The 18,752-nt window shown below is 45.6% G+C and overlaps 1 protein-coding gene across 3 annotated transcripts in view; it reads right to left on the bottom strand.

Annotated features, from left to right (window-relative positions):
* CAST (calpastatin) overlaps positions 1-18,752 on the bottom strand; it is a 229,087-nt gene that overhangs the window by 142,562 nt on the left and 67,773 nt on the right. For 2 of the 3 annotated variants that reach the window (XM_069752042.1, XM_069752059.1), the window contains exon 2: positions 9,748-9,854. In XM_069752042.1, the coding sequence (XP_069608143.1) occupies positions 9,748-9,789 (42 nt within the window). In that variant the 5' untranslated portion in view covers positions 9,790-9,854. Of the gene's footprint in view, positions 1-9,304; positions 9,703-9,747; positions 9,855-18,752 lie in introns of those variants that run through there. The other variant, XM_069752050.1, reaches the window with a different exon arrangement.

Below are 18,752 nucleotides of genomic sequence, written 5' to 3'. Positions count from 1 at the left end.
GTCCTCGCTCTGTCCTAGAATATCGGGCCCCACTTTGCTGAATCTATTTCATCCCTACGTTTTGTCTTTTCATCTTACTCACAGTCATTATATGTGGGGGGCTGCCTTTTCCTTTGGGAAATTTCTCTGGGGCAAGTCAGGCCTATTTTTCTATCTTCAGGCTAGCTAGTTTCTTAGGCTGTGCCGAGTTGCCTAGGTAGTTGTTAGGCGCAATCCACAGCCGCTTTTAGTTGTGTTTAGGATAGGATCAGGTGTGCAGTCTACAGCGTTTCCACGTCTCAGAGCTCGTTCTTGTATTTTTGGGTATTTGTCAGATCACTGTGTGCGCTCTGATCGCTAAGCACACTGTGTTTCTGGATTGCCTTCATAACACCTGTCATTAGCAAACATAACAGTACAAGGAGCCCAACTAATGATTCTCAATAGAGGGAAAGAAAAAGTTCTGACATCATTTTTTTTTTTTTTTTTTTTTCTGCTCTGTGTTCACTTTTTTTTTTTTTCCCCTAGACATTTGGGTGATTCTGGACACAGGTGTGGACATGGATATTCAGGGTCTGTGCTCTTCAATGGATAATCTCGTTATAAATGTACAAAAAATTCAAGATACTATTGATCAGAAATCTATGTTAGAACCAAGAATTCCTATTCCTGATTTGTTTTTTGGAGATAGAACTAAGTTTCTAAGTTTCAAAAATAATTGTAAGCTATTTCTGGCCTTGAAACCTCATTCTTCTGGTAATCCTATTCAACAGGTTTTGATTATTATTTCTTTTTTGCGCGGCGACCCTCAAGACTGGGCATTTTCTCTTGCGCCAGGAGACCCTGCATTGAGTAGTGTCGATGCGTTTTTCCTGGCGCTCGGATTGCTGTACGATGAGCCTAATTCAGTGGATCAGGCTGAGAAAAATTTGCTGGCTTTGTGCCAGGGTCAGGATGATATAGAAGTATATTGTCAGAAATTTAGGAAATGGTCAGTACTCACTCAGTGGAATGAATCTGCGCTGGCAGCTTTGTTCAGAAAGGGTCTCTCTGAGGCTCTTAAGGATGTCATGGTGGGATTTCCTATGCCTGCTGGTTTGAATGAGTCTTTGTCTTTGGCCATTCAGATCGGTCGACGCTTGCGCGAGCGTAAATCTGTGCACCATTTGGCGGTACTGCCTGAGGTTAAACCTGAGCCTATGCAGTGCGATAGGACTATGACTAGAGTTGAACGGCAGGAATACAGACGTCTGAATGGTCTGTGTTTCTACTGTGGTGATTCCACTCATGCTATTTCTGATTGTCCTAAGCGCACTAAGCGGTCCGCTAGGTCTGCCGTCATTGGTACTGTACAGTCCAAATTCCTTCTGTCCATTACCTTGATATGCTCTTTGTCGTCGTTTTCTGTCATGGCGTTTGTGGATTCGGGCGCTGCCCTGAATCTGATGGATTTGGATTATGCTAAACGTTGTGGGTTTTTCTTGGAGCCTTTGCGGTGTCCTATTCCATTGAGAGGAATTGATGCTACACCTTTGGCCAAGAATAAACCTCAATACTGGGCCCAGCTGACCATGTGCATGGCTCCTGCACATCAGGAAGTTATTCGCTTTCTGGTGTTGCATAATCTGCATGATGTGGTCGTGTTGGGGTTGCCATGGCTACAAACCCATAATCCAGTATTGGATTGGAATTCCATGTCGGTATCCAGCTGGGGTTGTCAGGGGGTACATGGTGATGTTCCATTTTTGTCGATTTCGTCATCCACCCCTTCTGAGGTCCCAGAGTTCTTGTCTGATTATCAGGATGTATTTGAAGAGCCCAAGTCCGATGCTCTACCTCCGCATAGGGATTGTGATTGTGCTATCAATTTGATTCCTGGTAGTAAATTCCCTAAAGGTCGATTATTTAATTTATCCGTGCCCGAACACGCCGCTATGCGCAGTTATGTGAAGGAATCCCTGGAAAAGGGACATATTCGCCCATCGTCATCACCACTGGGAGCAGGGTTCTTCTTTGTAGCCAAGAAGGATGGTTCGCTGAGACCGTGTATTGAATACCGCCTTCTTAATAAGATCACTGTTAAATTTCAGTATCCCTTGCCATTGTTATCTGACTTGTTTGCTCGGATTAAGGGGGCTAGTTGGTTCACTAAGATAGATCTTCGTGGTGCGTATAATCTGGTGAGAATCAGGCAAGGAGATGAATGGAAAACTGCATTCAATACGCCCGAGGGTCATTTTGAGTATCTAGTGATACCGTTCGGACTTGCCAATGCTCCATCTGTGTTTCAGTCTTTTATGCATGACATCTTCCGTGAGTATCTGGATAAATTCCTGATTGTTTACTTGGATGACATTTTGATCTTCTCAGATGATTGGGAGTCTCATGTGAAGCAGGTCAGAATGGTTTTTCAGGTCCTGCGTGCTAACTCTTTGTTTGTGAAGGGATCAAAGTGTCTCTTCGGTGTGCAGAAAGTTTCATTTTTGGGGTTCATCTTTACCCCTTCTACTATCGAGATGGATCCAGTTAAGGTCCAAGCCATCCAGGATTGGATTCAGCCGACATCTCTGAAAAGTCTGCAAAAGTTCCTGGGCTTTGCTAATTTTTATCGTCGCTTCATCTGTAATTTTTCTAGCATTGCCAAACCATTGACCGATTTGACCAAGAAGGGTGCTGATTTGGTTAATTGGTCTTCTGCTGCTGTGGAAGCTTTTCAGGAGTTGAAGCGTCGTTTTTGTTCTGCCCCTGTGTTGTGTCAGCCAGATGTTTCTCTTCCGTTCCAGGTCGAGGTTGATGCTTCTGAGATTGGAGCAGGGGCGGTTTTGTCACAGAGAGGTTCTGATTGCTCAGTGATGAAACCATGTGCTTTCTTTTCCAGGAAGTTTTCGCCCGCTGAGCGTAATTATGATGTGGGCAATCGAGAGTTGCTGGCCATGAAGTGGGCATTCGAGGAGTGGAGTCATTGGCTTGAAGGAGCTAAGCATCGCGTGGTGGTATTGACTGATCATAAGAACTTGACTTATCTCGAGTCTGCCAAGCGCTTGAATCCTAGACAGGCCCGTTGGTCGTTATTTTTTGCCCGCTTCGACTTTGTGATTTCGTACCTTCCGGGCTCTAAAAATGTGAAGGCGGATGCTCTGTCTAGGAGTTTTGTGCCCGACTCTCCGGGTTTATCTGAGCCAGCGGGTATCCTCAAGGAAGGAGTCATTGTGTCTGCCATCTCCCCTGATTTGTGGCGGGTGCTGCAAAAATTTCAGGCGAATAAACCTGATCGTTGTCCAGCAGAGAAACTGTTCGTCCCTGATAGGTGGACTAATAAACTTATCTCTGAACTTCATTGTTCAGTGTTGGCTGGTCATCCTGGAATCTTTGGTACCAGAGAGTTAGTGGCTAGATCCTTCTGGTGGCCATCTCTGTCACGGGATGTACGTACTTTTGTGCAGTCCTGTGGGATTTGTGCTAGGGCTAAGCCCTGCTGTTCTCGTGCCAGTGGGTTGCTTTTGCCCTTGCCGGTCCCAAAGAGGCCTTCGACACATATTTCGATGGATTTCATTTCTGACCTTCCCGTTTCTCAAAAGATGTCAGTCATTTGGGTGGTCTGTGATTGCTTTTCTAAAATGGTCCATCTGGTGCCCTTGGCTAAATTGCCTTCCTCCTCTGATTTGGTACTTTTGTTCTTTCAGCATGTGGTTCGGTTGCATGGCATTCCTGAGAATATTGTTTCTGACAGAGGTTCCCAGTTTGTTTCAAGGTTTTGGCGAGCCTTTTGTGGTAGGATGGGCATTGACCTATCCTTTTCCTCGGCTTTCCATCCTCAGACTAATGGCCAGACCGAACGAACCAATCAGACCTTGGAAACATATCTGAGATGTTTTGTTTCTGCAGACCAGGATGATTGGGTGTCCTTTTTGCCATTGGCTGAGTTCGCCCTTAATAATCGGGCCAGCTCGGCTACCTTGGTTTCTCCATTTTTTTGCAATTCTGGGTTCCATCCTCGTTTCTCTTCAGGACAGGTTGAGTCTTCGGACTGTCCTGGTGTGGATTCTGTGGTGGATAGGTTGCAGCAGATCTGGACTCAGGTAGTGGACAATTTGATCTTGTCCCAGGAGAAAGCTCAACTTTTCGCTAATCGCAGACGCCGTGTGGGTGCCCGACTTCGTGTTGGGGATCTGGTTTGGTTATCTTCTCGTCATATTTCTATGAAGGTTTCCTCTCCTAAATTTAAACCTCGTTTTATTGGTCCGTATAGGATTTCTGAGGTTCTCAATCCTGTGTCTTTTCGTTTGACCCTCCCAGACTCCTTTTCCATACATAATGTATTCCATAGGTCGTTGTTGCGGAGATACGTGGCACCTATGGTTCCATCTGTTGAGCCTCCTGCCCCGGTTTTGGTGGAGGGGGAATTGGAGTATATTGTGGAGATGATTTTGGATTCTCGTGTTTCTAGACGGAAACTCCAGTATCTGGTTAAATGGAAGGGTTATGCTCAGGAAGATAATTCCTGGGTTTTTGCCTCTGATGTTCATGCTTCCGATCTTGTTCGTGCCTTTCATGCGGCTCATCCTGGTCGGCCTGGGGGCTCTGGTGAGGGTTCGGTGACCCCTCCTCAAGGGGGGGGTACTGTTGTGAATTCTGTGGCTGAATTCACTCCTGTGGTCACAAGTGGTACTGCAGCTTCTGAGCTTCCTCCCTCAGGTGTTCTCGTGAGCTCGTTAACTGCTTCATTACTTAACTCCGCCTGATGCTGCTATCCTTGCTCCTTGTCAATGTTTCAGTGTTGGATCTGAGCTTCTCCTGATTTTTCCTGTGACCTGCTGCTCTGTATAGCTAAGTGCTTTTTGCTTTTTTGTTGCTTTTTTTCTGTCCAGCTTGTCTTTTGTTTTGCTGGAAGCTCTGAGACGCAAAGGGTGTACCGCCGTGCCGTTAGTTCGGCACGGTGGGGTTTTTTTTTGCCCCCTTTGCGTGGTTTTGCTTTAGGGTTTTTTGTAGACTGCAAAGTTCGCTTTACTGTCCTCGCTCTGTCCTAGAATATTGGGCCCCACTTTGCTGAATCTATTTCATCCCTACGTTTTGTCTTTTCATCTTACTCACAGTCATTATATGTGGGGGGCTGCCTTTTCCTTTGGGAAATTTCTCTGGGGCAAGTCAGGCCTATTTTTCTATCTTCAGGCTAGCTAGTTTCTTAGGCTGTGCCGAGTTGCCTAGGTAGTTGTTAGGCGCAATCCACAGCCGCTTTTAGTTGTGTTTAGGATAGGATCAGGTGTGCAGTCTACAGAGTTTCCACGTCTCAGAGCTCGTTCTTGTATTTTTGGGTATTTGTCAGATCACTGTGTGCGCTCTGATCGCTAAGCACACTGTGTTTCTGAATTGCCTTCATAACACCTGTCATTAGCAAACATAACACCCCCCTACAGCATGACCTCCATACAGCAAGCCCCCCTACAGTATGCCCTCCATACAGCACCTCCTTTTTACAGCATGCCCTCTATACAGCATACCCCCGACAGCAGGGGTGTCAAACTGCATTCCTCAAGGGCTGCAAACAGGTCATATTTTCAGGATTTCCTTGTACTGCACAGGTGATAATTTAATCACCTACACACATAATGATTACAGCACCTTGTGCAAAGCTAAGGAAATCTTGAAAACATGCATGGTTTGCGGTCCTCGAGGAATGCAGTTTGACACCCCTGCCCTACAGTATGCTCTCTATACAGCATGTCCTCCATACAGCTCGCCTCCCATACAGCACCTCCTTCTTACAGCATGCCCTCCATACAGCATACCCCCCTACAGCATGCCCTCCATACAGCATCCCCCCTACAGTATGCCTCCATACAGCATGCCCTCAATACAGCAAACCCCCATAGAGCATGCCCCCCACAGAATGCCCTCCATACAGCATATCCCCTACATTATGATCTCCATATAGCATGCCCTCCATACAGAACCTCCTTCTTACAGCATGTCCTCCCTACAGCATACCCCTATAGCATGCCCTCCATACTGCATGCCCCCCTTACAGCATGCCATCCATACAGCATCTCCTTCTTACAGTATGCCCCCCACAGCATACCCTGCATACAGCACCTCCTTCTTACAACATGTCCTCCATACAGCACGCCTCCCATACAGCATGCCCTCCATTCAGCACCCCCTTCTTACAGTATCCCCCCCCCCACAGCCACCCTCCATACCGCATGCCCCGCATACAGCATGCCCCCATTCAGCACCTCCTTCTTACAGAATGCCCTCCATACAGCATGCCACTCCACAGCATACCCCCTACAGTATGATCTCTATACAGCATGCCCCCCTACCAGGGGCGGACATATCATTGGTGCAACCTGTGCAGCCGCTCAGGCGCCTAAGAGGTGAGAGGGCTCATTTCCACCTCCAAAGCAGATGGAATTGTGCATTATAATGAGCTATTGGATTGCAAATGACCCATATATTGTTCTTGCACAGGGGCCCTTTTCTGTCTGTGTCCGCCAGTGCCCCCTACAGTATGCCCCCCTACAGCATGCCCTCCATACAGCACCTCCTTCTTACAGAATGCCCTCCATCTATAACATTTCCTCAGTACAGTATACCCTCCATACAAGCATGCTCTCCATGCCCTAAGTACAGCACCCCCAATTACATCACACCCTCCATACAGCATACCCTCAGTATAACATACTTTCTGTACAGCATGCCCTGCCCTCCATACCTTCAGTACAGTACACCCTCCATGCAGCATACCTTCAGTACAGCATACATCATGCCCATTATACCCGCAGTAAAGTATACCCTCCATGTAGCATACCCTCAGTACAGCATTCCCTCAGTACAGTATACCCTTCATGTAGCATACCCTCAGTACAGCATTCCGTCCATGTTGCATACCCTCAGTACAGCATTCCCTCCATGTAGCATACCCTCAGTACAGTATAACCTCCATGTAGCATACCCTCCATACAGCATACCCTCAGTACAGTACACCCTCAGTACAGCATACCCTCCATGTAGCAAACCCTTACTACAGTATAACCTCCATGTAGCATACCTTCAGTACAGCATACATCATGCCCATTATACCCGCAGTAAAGTATACCCTCCATGTAGCATACCCTCAGTACAGCATTCCCTCAGTACAGTATACCCTTCATGTAGCATACCCTCAGTACAGCATTCCGTCCATGTTGCATACCCTCAGTACAGCATTCCCTCCATGTAGCATACCCTCAGTACAGTATAACCTCCATGTAGCATACCCTCCATACAGCATACCCTCAGTACAGTACACCCTCAGTACAGCATACCCTCCATGTAGCAAACCCTTACTACAGTATAACCTCCATGTAGCATACCCTCAGTACAGTATACCCTCCATGTAGCATACCCTACGTACAGTATACCCTCCATGTAGCATACCCTCAGTACAGCATACCCTCCATGTAGCATTCCCTCAGTACAGCATTCCCGCAGTACAGTATACCCTCCATGTAGCATACACTCCATACAGCATACCTTCCATGTAGCATAGCCTTACTACAGTATACCCTCCATGTAGCATACCCTCAGTACAGCATACCCTCAGTACAATATACCCTCCATGTAGCATTCCCTCAGTACAGCATTCCTTCCATACAGCATACCATCAGTACAGCATAACCCCCATACAGCATACCATCAGTACAGTACATCCTCAGTACAGCATACCCTCCATGTAGCAAACCCTTAGTACAGTATACCCTCAGTACAGCATACTCTTTGTACAGCATACCCTACGTACAGCATACCCTTAGTACAGTATACCCTCCATGTAGCATACCCTTAGTACAGTACATCCTCAGTACGGCATACCCTCCATGTAGTATACCCTTAGTACAGCATACCCTCCATGTAGCATACCCTTAGTACAGCATACCCTCCATGTAGCATACCCTTAGTACAGCATACCCTCCATGTAGCATACCCTTAGTACAGTATACCCTCAGTACAGCATACCCCTAGTACAGTATACCCTCCATGTAACATACTCTTAGTACAGTATACCCTCCATGTAGCATACCCTTAGTACAGTACATCCTCAGTACATCCTCAGTACAGCATACCCTCCATGTAGCATACCCTTAGTACAGCATACCCTCCATGTAGCATACCCTTAGTACAGCATACCCTCCATGTAGCATACCCTTAGTACAGTATACCCTCAGTACAGCATACCCTTTGTACAGCATACCCTACGCACAGCATACCCTTAGTACAGTATACCCTCCATGTAGCATACTCTTAGTACAGTATACCCTCCATGTAGCATACTCTTAGTACAGTATACCCTCCATGTAGCATACTCTTAGTACAGTATACCCTCCATGTAGCATACTCTTAGTACAGTATACCCTCCATGTAGCATACCCTTAGTACAGTATACCCTCAGTACAGCATACCCTTTGTACAGCATACCCTACATACAGTATACCCTCCATGTAGCATACCCTTAGTACAGTACATCCTCAGTACAGCATACCCTCCATGTAGTATACCCTTAGTATAGCATACCCTCCATGTAGCATACCCTACGTACAGTATACCCTCCATGTAGCATACCCTTAGTACAGCATACCCTCCATGTAGCATACCCTTAGTACACCATACCCTCCATGTAGCATTCCCTCAGTACAGGATTCCCTCAGTACAGGATTCCCTCAGTACAGTATACCCTCCATGTAGCATACACTCCATAGAGCATACCCTCCATGTAGCATATCCTTATAGTATTATAGTATGCCCTCCATGTAGCATACACTCCATACAGCATACCCTCCATGTAGTATACCCTTAGTACAGTATATCCTCCATGTAGCATACCCTTAGTACAGCATACCCTCCATGTAGCATACCCTTAGTACAGTATACCCTTTGTACAGCATACCCTTTGTACAGCATACCCTACGTACAGCATACCCTACGTACAGTATACCCTCCATGTAGCATACTCTTAGTACAGTATACCCTCCATGTAGCATACTCTTAGTACAGTATACCCTCAGTACAGCATACCCTTAGTACAGCATACCCTCCATGTAGCATACCCTTAGTACAGTATACCATCCATGTAGCATACTCTTAGTACAGTATACCCTCCATGTAGCATGCCCTTAGTACAGTATACCCTCCATGTAGCATACCCTTAGTACAGTATACCCTCCATGTAGCATACCATTAGTACAGTATACCCTCCATGTAGCATGCCCTTAGTACAGTATACCCCCCATGTAGCATACCCTGCCCTCCACCCCTCACACCCAGCCAGCACACCGGGGCAGCGTGTCGTTACCGTTGCATACCACCAGCTTGCGAATGCCATGGTAGGTGGTACAGCTCCCGGTCGCTCCCCAGAAGTAGGTAGAAGTTGTGAGCAGCAGCCGCCTCCGGCCGAGGGCAGTGATGTGGGCAGAGCCGCCTCCTCTACATAACAAGGGGAGGGTTGTGTTTCGGGGTTTGCTCCGTAAGAAGGGAATGCAGACACCACCACACCCTGGATCCTCTCCTCACCCGCGTGTGTCAGCAGCAGCAGCAGCAGCAGCAGGGCGGTGCACGTACAGATGTACACAGTGCAGTATATACATTAGTGCGGGCACTGCACAGCAGCAGCGGGGCATGGGGAGAGTTGTGGTGCCAGCAGCCTCCCGCCCAGTGACTCCCTCTGGGGGCACACACTGGCACCCTGGCTGTGCCCTCACCCTGCAGCCCCGTCACCTGCGCTGCCGGTGCACTCACCCCCTTGGCGCCTCCCGCGGGCTTCTTCCCTTTGTTGGGCATGTCCGCTCCTGTCCGCACCGTCCGCTCCTGTCCGCACCGTCTGCACCGTCCGCTTCTCTTGTGAACTGCAAAAACACAAAAAAAAGTGAACTGACAGGAGGGACTTCCGAGCGCATGAAGCAGCTTTTCCGATCCAGTCCGGCCGAGGCCCCTCCTCAGCGGCTGTGCCAGGGGCTGCCCACCAGGCTCACGGCGCTGCCTGTTTACTTTCCGAGCTCATAGCTTTACATGGGACTGCTGTGTCCTAATCGCGGCAGACTCCGCTACAAAACCTGCTCATGTGAACGCATCCTAAAGGGAAACATTACAGCTGGACCCTACAGTGTGTGTATGGGTGTGACACTGGGGGGCAGCACTCTGTCTGCTAGGGGGGCATTCCTGCAGGAAACACTCCTTGGTGTCATGGCGTCACTGTTGTCAGCTGTCATTGTGAGAGCTGCAGGGTACACAGGGTTGTTTTCTGTCATTGTACGGGCCACAGGGTTGTCAACTGTCAATGTGGGAGATACAGGGTTGTCAGCGGTCATTGTATGGGCCGCAGAGTACACAGGGTTGTCAGCTGTCATTGTACGGTACACAGGGTTGTCAGCTGTCATTTTATGGGCCGCAGGGTACACAGGGTTGTCAGCTGTCATTGTATGGGCCACAGGGTTGTAAGCTGTCATTGTATGGGCCGCAGGGTACACAGTTGTCAGCCGTAATTATGCGAGCCACATTGTACACAGGATTGTCTGCTGTCATTGTACGGGCTGCAGGGTACACAGGGTTGTCAGCTGTCATTGTACGGGCCACAGGGTTATCAGCTGTCATTGTACTGGCCGCAGGGTACACAGGGTTATCAGCTGTCATTGTATTGGCCGCAGGGTACACAGGGTTATCAGCTGTCATTGTATGGGCCGCAGTGTACACAGGGTTGTCAGCTGTCATTGTGCGAGCCGCAGGGTACACAGGGTTGTCAGCTGTCACTGTATGGGCCGCAGGGTACACAGGGTTGTCAGCTGTCATTGTATGGGCCACAGGGTTGTCAGCTGTCATTGTATGGGCCGCAGGGTACACAGAATTGTCAGATTTCATTGTATGGGCCGCAGGGTACACAGAGTTGTCAGCTGTCATTGTGCGAGCTGCAGTGTACACCGGGCTGTCAGCTGTCATTGTATGGGCCGCAGAGTATACAGGGTTGTCAGCTGTCATTGTATGGGCCGCAAAGGTACACAGGGTTGTCAACTGTCATTGTATGGGCCGCAGGGTACACAGGGCTGTCAGCTGTCATTGTGCGAGCTGCAGTGTATACAGGGCTGTCAGCTGTCATTGTATGGGCCGCAGAGTACACAGGGTTGTCAGCTGTCATTTTATGGGCCACAGGGTTGTCATCTGTCATTGTATGGGCCACAGGGTATACAGGGCTGTCAGCTGTCATTGTGCGAGCTGCAGGGTACCCAGGGTTGTCAGCTGTCATTGTATGCGCTGCAGGGTACACAGGGTTGTCAGCTGTCATTGTGCGAGCTGAGGGTACGCAGGGTTGTCAGCTGTCATTGTATGGGCCGCAGGGTACACAGGGCTGTCAGCTGTCATTGTGCGAGCCGCATTGTACACAGGGTTGTCAGCTGTCATTGTACAGGCTGCAGGGTACACAGTGGTCAGCTGTCATTGTATGGGCTGTAGGGTACATGGGGTTGTGAGCTGTCATTGTATGTATGCGCCGCAGGGTACACAGGGCTGTCAGCTGTCATTGTATGGGCCGCAAGGTACACAGTTGTCAGCTGTCATTGTATGGTCCGCAAGGTACACAGGGTTGTCAGCTGTCATTGTGTGAGCTGCAGGGTACACAGGGTTGTCAGCTATCATTGTATGGGTCGCAGGGTACACAGGGCTGTCAGCTGTCATTTTGCAAGCTGCAGGGTACACAGGGTTGCCAGCTGTCATTGTACGGGCCACAGAGTACACAGGGTTGTCACCTGTCATTGTAAGGGCTGCAGTGTACACAGGGTTGTCAGCTGTCATTGTACGGGCCACAGGGCTGTCAGCTGTCATTGTGCGAGCTGCAGGGTACACAGGGTTGTCAGCTGTCATTGTACGGGCCACAGGGTACACAGGGCTGTCAGCTGTCATTGTGCGAGCTGCAGTGTACACAGGGTTGTCAGCTGTCATTGTACGGGCCACAGGGTACACAGGTTGTCAGGTAATAGCACATCTCCCAACTTTTACAGAAGAGAATGAGGGATAATATATGGGGCACAGAAATTTTTGGTCACACCCGTAACAACTTCCACATTTCTTTTGACCCTGGCAGGAGGAGAGGTCAGAGGGGGCAGTGCCAGTGAGGGACATGTAGCAGACCGCCCGGGTCAGCAGGGCAAAGTCCCAAATCCAGGACTGTTCTGCTGTACCCAGGACAGTTGGGATCTATGGATTTCTTTTTTGTTCACTCATTCATAGTTGTAGCAGCCAGAACTTTTTTATTGTTCCACAAACTTCGCTCTATGAGGTCTTAGATTTTTATGAAAGGAGCTGTAGTTTTTTAAGTGTCATTTTGCCAAACAAATGACTGTGTTCACACGTTGTGTAAATTCTGTATTTTTTCTGTTACTTTTCAACTGCATGTTTTCTGCAAGTGTCTGTACCAAAGTACACAGCAATCTTCTCTGGTTATTGCATTCTTGCTGCATTTTCTATTCGTCTCCCCCTTGCGTTTTTGGTGCAGATTTGTTTTTTTATTTTAGAGTACAGAAAAGCTTTGATTATGCACCAAAAAAGCAATTTCATTTTTTTACTTGCTATTTTTAAATGTGTTTTTTTTTTCCGGGCTCGCCATAGAAGACTGTAAAGACAAAAAAAATCCTGAAAAGCACACAGCTCGGCAGCGTGATTTCATAAAACCCCTGCCCAATGTGCTTCTAACGACGCTGTTGGACTATGCGGTTTTGGTGCATTTTTTTATTATAAGCTTCTACATGGAGTCTAATAAAAATCACATGTAAAAAAACGCAAATGCAGTTTTATCTGCATCAAATAAAGGGGAAAAGGCATAAAAAGATGCAGCAAAAATGCAATAACCATAGAAGATTGTTATTGCATAGAATGGTGCAGAAAACATACATATGTGAAAATGCAGCCTGTTGCTCATAGCTATTGCTGCTGTCTCCAATGCCAGATGTTGGGAGGTCAAAGCCCAGGGAAGATCAGACTTCAAGAAATGAGAATGACTTCATTTAATAAAGGTAAGTATGTACAGAGCAGAGAGATGATGTTCCTCCTTCCCCAAGGAGAAGAGCAGTGTAATGAATCCTGCAGAGCCGGAGATGTTGCACCAAATTTATCATGTACATTTATCATGTGTAATAAGTGTTTCCAGGCAATCGGTTGATGTTAGAATTTAAAGTAGGGATAATCCTGCCCGAAATGATATTCTATGTTATCCCCCTGACTATGACTGGCACCAGTGGCGTAACTTGAAACTCTTGGGCTCCCATGCCAAAGCTTCAACAGGGCCCAACTATCACAGGTCTTTAGGAAAGAGAGGAGTCCCGCCTAATTAGCATATGTGACACTACAGATTAAACTTCATTTTGAAATGTTAGTGTTAATGAGCCACACTAAAATAAAGAATTTGTCATATGTACCGCTAATGTAGGTTTTTTAGTAGTTATGGGACCTGACAGCTTCCCTTTAAGAGCATAGTCACATTAAGTAGATTTATTAGGGTCGCAGCATATACAGTATGGCAGAGATCTGATACCATTGACATCATAATGATTCTGAAATAGGATTGTCTGGCAACCTCTGGGTTTCATTTTTCATTTCTTGTTGTAGTCTGCTGCCTCCTAGTGCACAGTATTGGAAGTATTGAGAGAAGCGGCAAACATGGAGAGATCTCACGCCACATACAGGGGCATCTCACAAAACTACGGTAGAATATCCACAAAAAGTGAATTTATTTCAGTTCTTCAATAGAAACAGTGAAACTCATATATTACATAGAGTCATTACAAACAGAGTGATCTATTTCACGTGTTATTTCTGTTAATGTTGATGATTATGGCTTAAAGCCAATTGAAACCCAAAAGTCATTATCTCAGTAAATTAGAAAAATTTACAAAAATCACCTGCAATGGCTTCCTAAGCAATTAAAAAAAGTCCCTTAGTCTGTTTCAGTAGGCTCCACAATCATGGGGAAGACTGCTGACCTGACAGATGTCCAGAAGGCAGTCATTGACACACTCCACAAGGAGGGTAACCCACAAAAGGTAATTGCTATAGAAGCTGGCTGTTCACAGAGTGCTGTATCCAAGCATATTAATGGAAAGTGGAGTGGAAGGGAAACGCGTGTTAGAAAATGTGCACAAGCAACCGGGATAACCACGGTGCTTGAGGTCTGGTGTGAAGTTTTTACAATCAGTGATGGTTTGGGGAGCCATGTCATCTGCTGGTGTAGATCCACTGTGTTTTGTCAAGACCAAAGTCAGTGCAGCCATCTACCAGGAAATTTTAGAGCACTTCATAAAGCTTGTCAGCAGAGGAAAAAATGGAGATGGAAATTTCATTCTCCAACAGGACTTTGCACCTGTCCACACTGCCAAAAGTACCAATACCTGGTTTAAAAACAACAGTATCACTGTGCTTGATTGGCCAGCAAACTCGCCTGACCTTAACCCCATAGAGAATCTATGGGTTATTGTCAAGAGGAAGATGAAAGGCACCAGACCCAACAATGCAGACGAGCTGAAGGCTGCTATCAAAGCAACCTGGGCTTCCATAACACCTCAGCAGTGCCACAGGCTGATCGCCTCCATGCCACACCGCATTGATGCAAAAAGAGCCCGACCAAGTATTGAGTGCATTTACTGAACATACATTTCAGAAGGCCAACATTTCAGATTTTAAAATCATATTTCAAGCTGGTGTTATAAAGTATTCTAATTTACTGAGATTATGACACTTGGGTTTTCATTGGCTGTAAGCCATAATCATCAACATTAACCGAAATAAACCCTTCAAATAGATCACTCTGTTTGTTATCACTCTATATAATATATGAGTTTCACTTTTTGCATTGAAGAACTGAATTAAATTAACTTTTTGATAATATTCTAATTTTGTGAGAAGCACCTGTATTTTCAGTCCTGATTGGGTACACCTTGTTGAGGTGGGATGGCTTTTATACTAAGTATCCTATATGTTTTGACGTGTTACTATTTAGTTACCCAGTGTGCCTATGCATCATGCTTTTCTTCTATGTCTTATTTGCTAATGGCCACAATGTATTTGTGCTCCTGCATATTACACTTATATTTTTCTCAATACTTATTACTTATTATATTCTCAATACTAATTCTTAGACAATGCAAATTTAGTGTGCATTTACATTAGTCAACAGTGGTCATTTTAAATTATGGCCAATCAGCTGCATAGAAGCCAATTAGTGGTCATTTAATAGCCTGTTCAGAAAGGGTGACCACTTTCTCATGTGGACAGAACGATCGGTAATACAATTTTTCTTCTCCCATGAAACATCATAATTATCGGCAACATAGCCCCACGGACTGATTTTGACATTCAGACTGGTATCCTGACTGACAGCACGGACTGGACCTGTGACTTGGACTGATGACTCCCCTGCCATTGTCCTGTTGGGCCTTGGATATCTCCCCTTTTTTGGGTATGCATATATATGCTTCTTTTGTCATGAGATTATCCTTATTTTGGTTTGGCTACTCTATCTAACCTGCAGTGGTCCTTATTTTTGGGGGATAGTATCTTGGCTATTTTTCCTTTATTGTTTATAGGTCATCAGTCTCACATATTTTTGTATGTGGTGCTAATCTATCTTTTAGCTGGGACAGGTATCTAGTATTGTTCAATTGTTATATATTTATATTCTTTAGATAAATGGATGCAATACTTTGATTCCCTTTCTTGGGGGGGTACGCCCTCCTAACTGTCTCACCCTTCAAGTGCCAAAAATTAATAGTTACCTTTCTGTCTGTGGGCTATGTTTTGTATTCCTTGTCATTATGGGCATGTTTTGTGTTTTTAATTGTTTTTAATTGTGTTGTGTGTTTTTTGCTTATTAGACTGTTTAATTAAAATAAATATTTTTGATATCTAGTTACTATTGAGTCCTGTTGATCTCCCATACAACATGTCTTTTTCTTGATTGGTTCTATCATAATTATCGGCAGCACGTCAGCTGTTTACACAGAGTGATGGGCTCCTGAGAACAGTCATTTAAAAAAAAAAGGTTTAAAAATCATTTCACCTGACGAACAAGCATTTATCTTGTTTGTTGAGTGATTGGCAACCTGTTTACACAGAACGAATATTGGTAAATGAGTGCTCCCAGATAACTGGCCAGTCTAAATGCATCCTTAGGATAGACAGTCTTAAAGAATACTAAATTTACCATAGTGGTTTATGTTTTTTGATAATATATATAGCCCCAGGATAAGGAAGAGATATATGTGCAATAGTTTAAAAAATATATTATTTTACTAAAGAATAATTCAAATATATATACAGTATGTAAAAAACAGGGATAGCGTCAGAAGAGGGAGACACGTGAAAATCATTAAATATATATCCCATTCATAAATATGATGACACCTATTGATAAGAAATGTAAAAAGTTGTTGTTTTTTTTGCTGCAATATGAAAATAGGTCCTATGAAAATAAATATAAGCGCCAATGCTATTCATAAGTTTATGAGTAAGTAAAAAGCAGAGGACATAAAAAACTTGTAACAGATATATTAATGACTGGTATATTAAATTTTGCTGCTGTTGTATATCCTCTGCGTATCAACCTCACTCACATCATCATTAAATGCAGACGCTAATACGCAAACAATAAAGTGCAAGTGCATAGTCCACCAATTATGAGTACCCCAATGATAGAAATGATATAGCCCAGTAACCAAGAAAAGTACGGTATATAATAATATGTCACTGGTATGGTATACTTCAGTCAGTTTGGTCCTTGTTTGGTGATCAAAGCTCTGGTGAACATGTGTTCTCCACACCCCAATGCCGTTTCCCCTCACATTTAGATTATAGTCTAAGTTTACATAACCTATTAGTTGGCTTACGTTGCTCTATGAGTTTGCACCACCATTTTGGCGAGATTTTTGGTACAAAATTACACGTTAGAGCAGTGTTTTTCAACCTCTTTTGAGCCGCGGCACACTTTTTATACTTAAAAATGATAGCAGTGTGCACTGTGAGAATTCAGAAGTCTGCAGTCACATAGTATGACTGCAGACTCATCACAACCTTGGACATCCCCTTTAATGTTCCTAACAAATAAAAATGAGAATTAGGCTGTGTTCACACGTTCCGGTTTTTTCGCGGTTTTTTCGCGGTTTTTCCCTATAAAAACGCTATAAAACCGCAAAAAAACCGCATACAAGAAGCATCCCATCATTTAGAATGAATTCCGCATGTTTTGTGCACATGATGCGTTTTTTTCCGCATAAAAAACGCATCAGGCACAAAATCCGGACATGCTCATTCTTTTTGCGGTTTTTATGCGGATTTCCCACTACAAAATGCATTGGGAAGTGTCCGGAAAAAACCGCGGAAAAAACGCGTCAAAAACGCGGCAAAACCGCGGCAAAAAACGCATGCGGATTTCTTCCGGATTTCATGCAGAAAATGTCCGGTTTTTCACAGGAATTTTCTGCATGAATTCCTGAACGTGTGCACTTAGCCTTAGTATCACAAAAAAAATACATTTACATCCAGGTACCTGATAGATGACGTTGTTTGTGGAGTCGCCTCTTTCTGTTCATCTTCACCTTGTCCAGATGCCATGATGACTCTTCTCATCCACCGGCAGAGCTCGTTTCTGCAGACTTCCATCTTCTCCTGTCTTCTGCAGCACATCCCGACACAACACCCTTAAAGACAGCAGTGTTATTATAATGCTCCGGAATAACAATATCTGCCCTAGGCTGAGCCCCTGAGTAAATAATTGCCCCTCACTTTATTCCCAGCACATAATATGACCCTCACTGTCCCTCTTATGGTACATGCCATCCACACTACCCTCTCTCTCTTTTCCAAACTTCACACTGCCTTCTCATACGGTGTCCCTCATAGAGAGCCCAGTCTCTCTACTGTGCCCCTTCATTACACTCCTCCTACTTGGCATACTGTCTCCTCCTGGCTGTTACCCTCACACTACTCAGTATCTATTATGTGTCCACTCACACTTTCATCCCCCCATACTGTCTGCACACATTTCTAATAGCCTCCTCCTGTACACCCCCCCCCCTGCTAACATACCCCTTTGCTCTCTCCATATTCCCCCCTCACACATTCCCCCGACTCCCCATACTGTCCTCACACATCCCATCACCGTTGCTCCCAGTACTGTCAGCACACATTTTTCCCCTCGCTACTGTGTCCACCCCCATCTCCCCACTCACCCCCACAGAATATATCCACTGCCCTTCCGATAGAATAAATCCATCCCCTTCCACAGAATAAATGCACCCTGCCCCACACATGCTAAATAAATTCCAGCCCCCCCCCCACGTACACACTGAATAAATCCCCCCCACACACTGAATAAATCCCCCCACACACTGAATAAATCCCCCCCACACACTGAATAAATCCCCCCACACACTGAATAAATCCCCCCCACACACTGAATAAATCCCCCCACACACTGAATAAATCCCCCCACTCACTGAATAAATCACCCCCACACTGAATAAATCCCCCCACACACTGAATAAATCCCCCCACACACTGAATAAATCCCCCCCACACACTGAATAAATCCCCCCCACACTGAATAAATCCCCCCCACACACTGAATAAATCCCCCCACACACTGAATAAATCCCCCCACACACTGAATAAATCACCCCCACACACTGAATAAATCCCGCCCACACACTGAATAAATCCCGCCCACACACTGAATAAATCCCCCCCACACTTAATAAATCCCCCCACAC

This window comes from Ranitomeya imitator, chromosome 1, assembly GCF_032444005.1.
Source record: "Ranitomeya imitator isolate aRanImi1 chromosome 1, aRanImi1.pri, whole genome shotgun sequence".
Classification (NCBI taxonomy): domain Eukaryota; kingdom Metazoa; phylum Chordata; class Amphibia; order Anura; family Dendrobatidae; genus Ranitomeya; species Ranitomeya imitator.
This window is presented reverse-complemented; position numbering and strand designations above follow the sequence as displayed.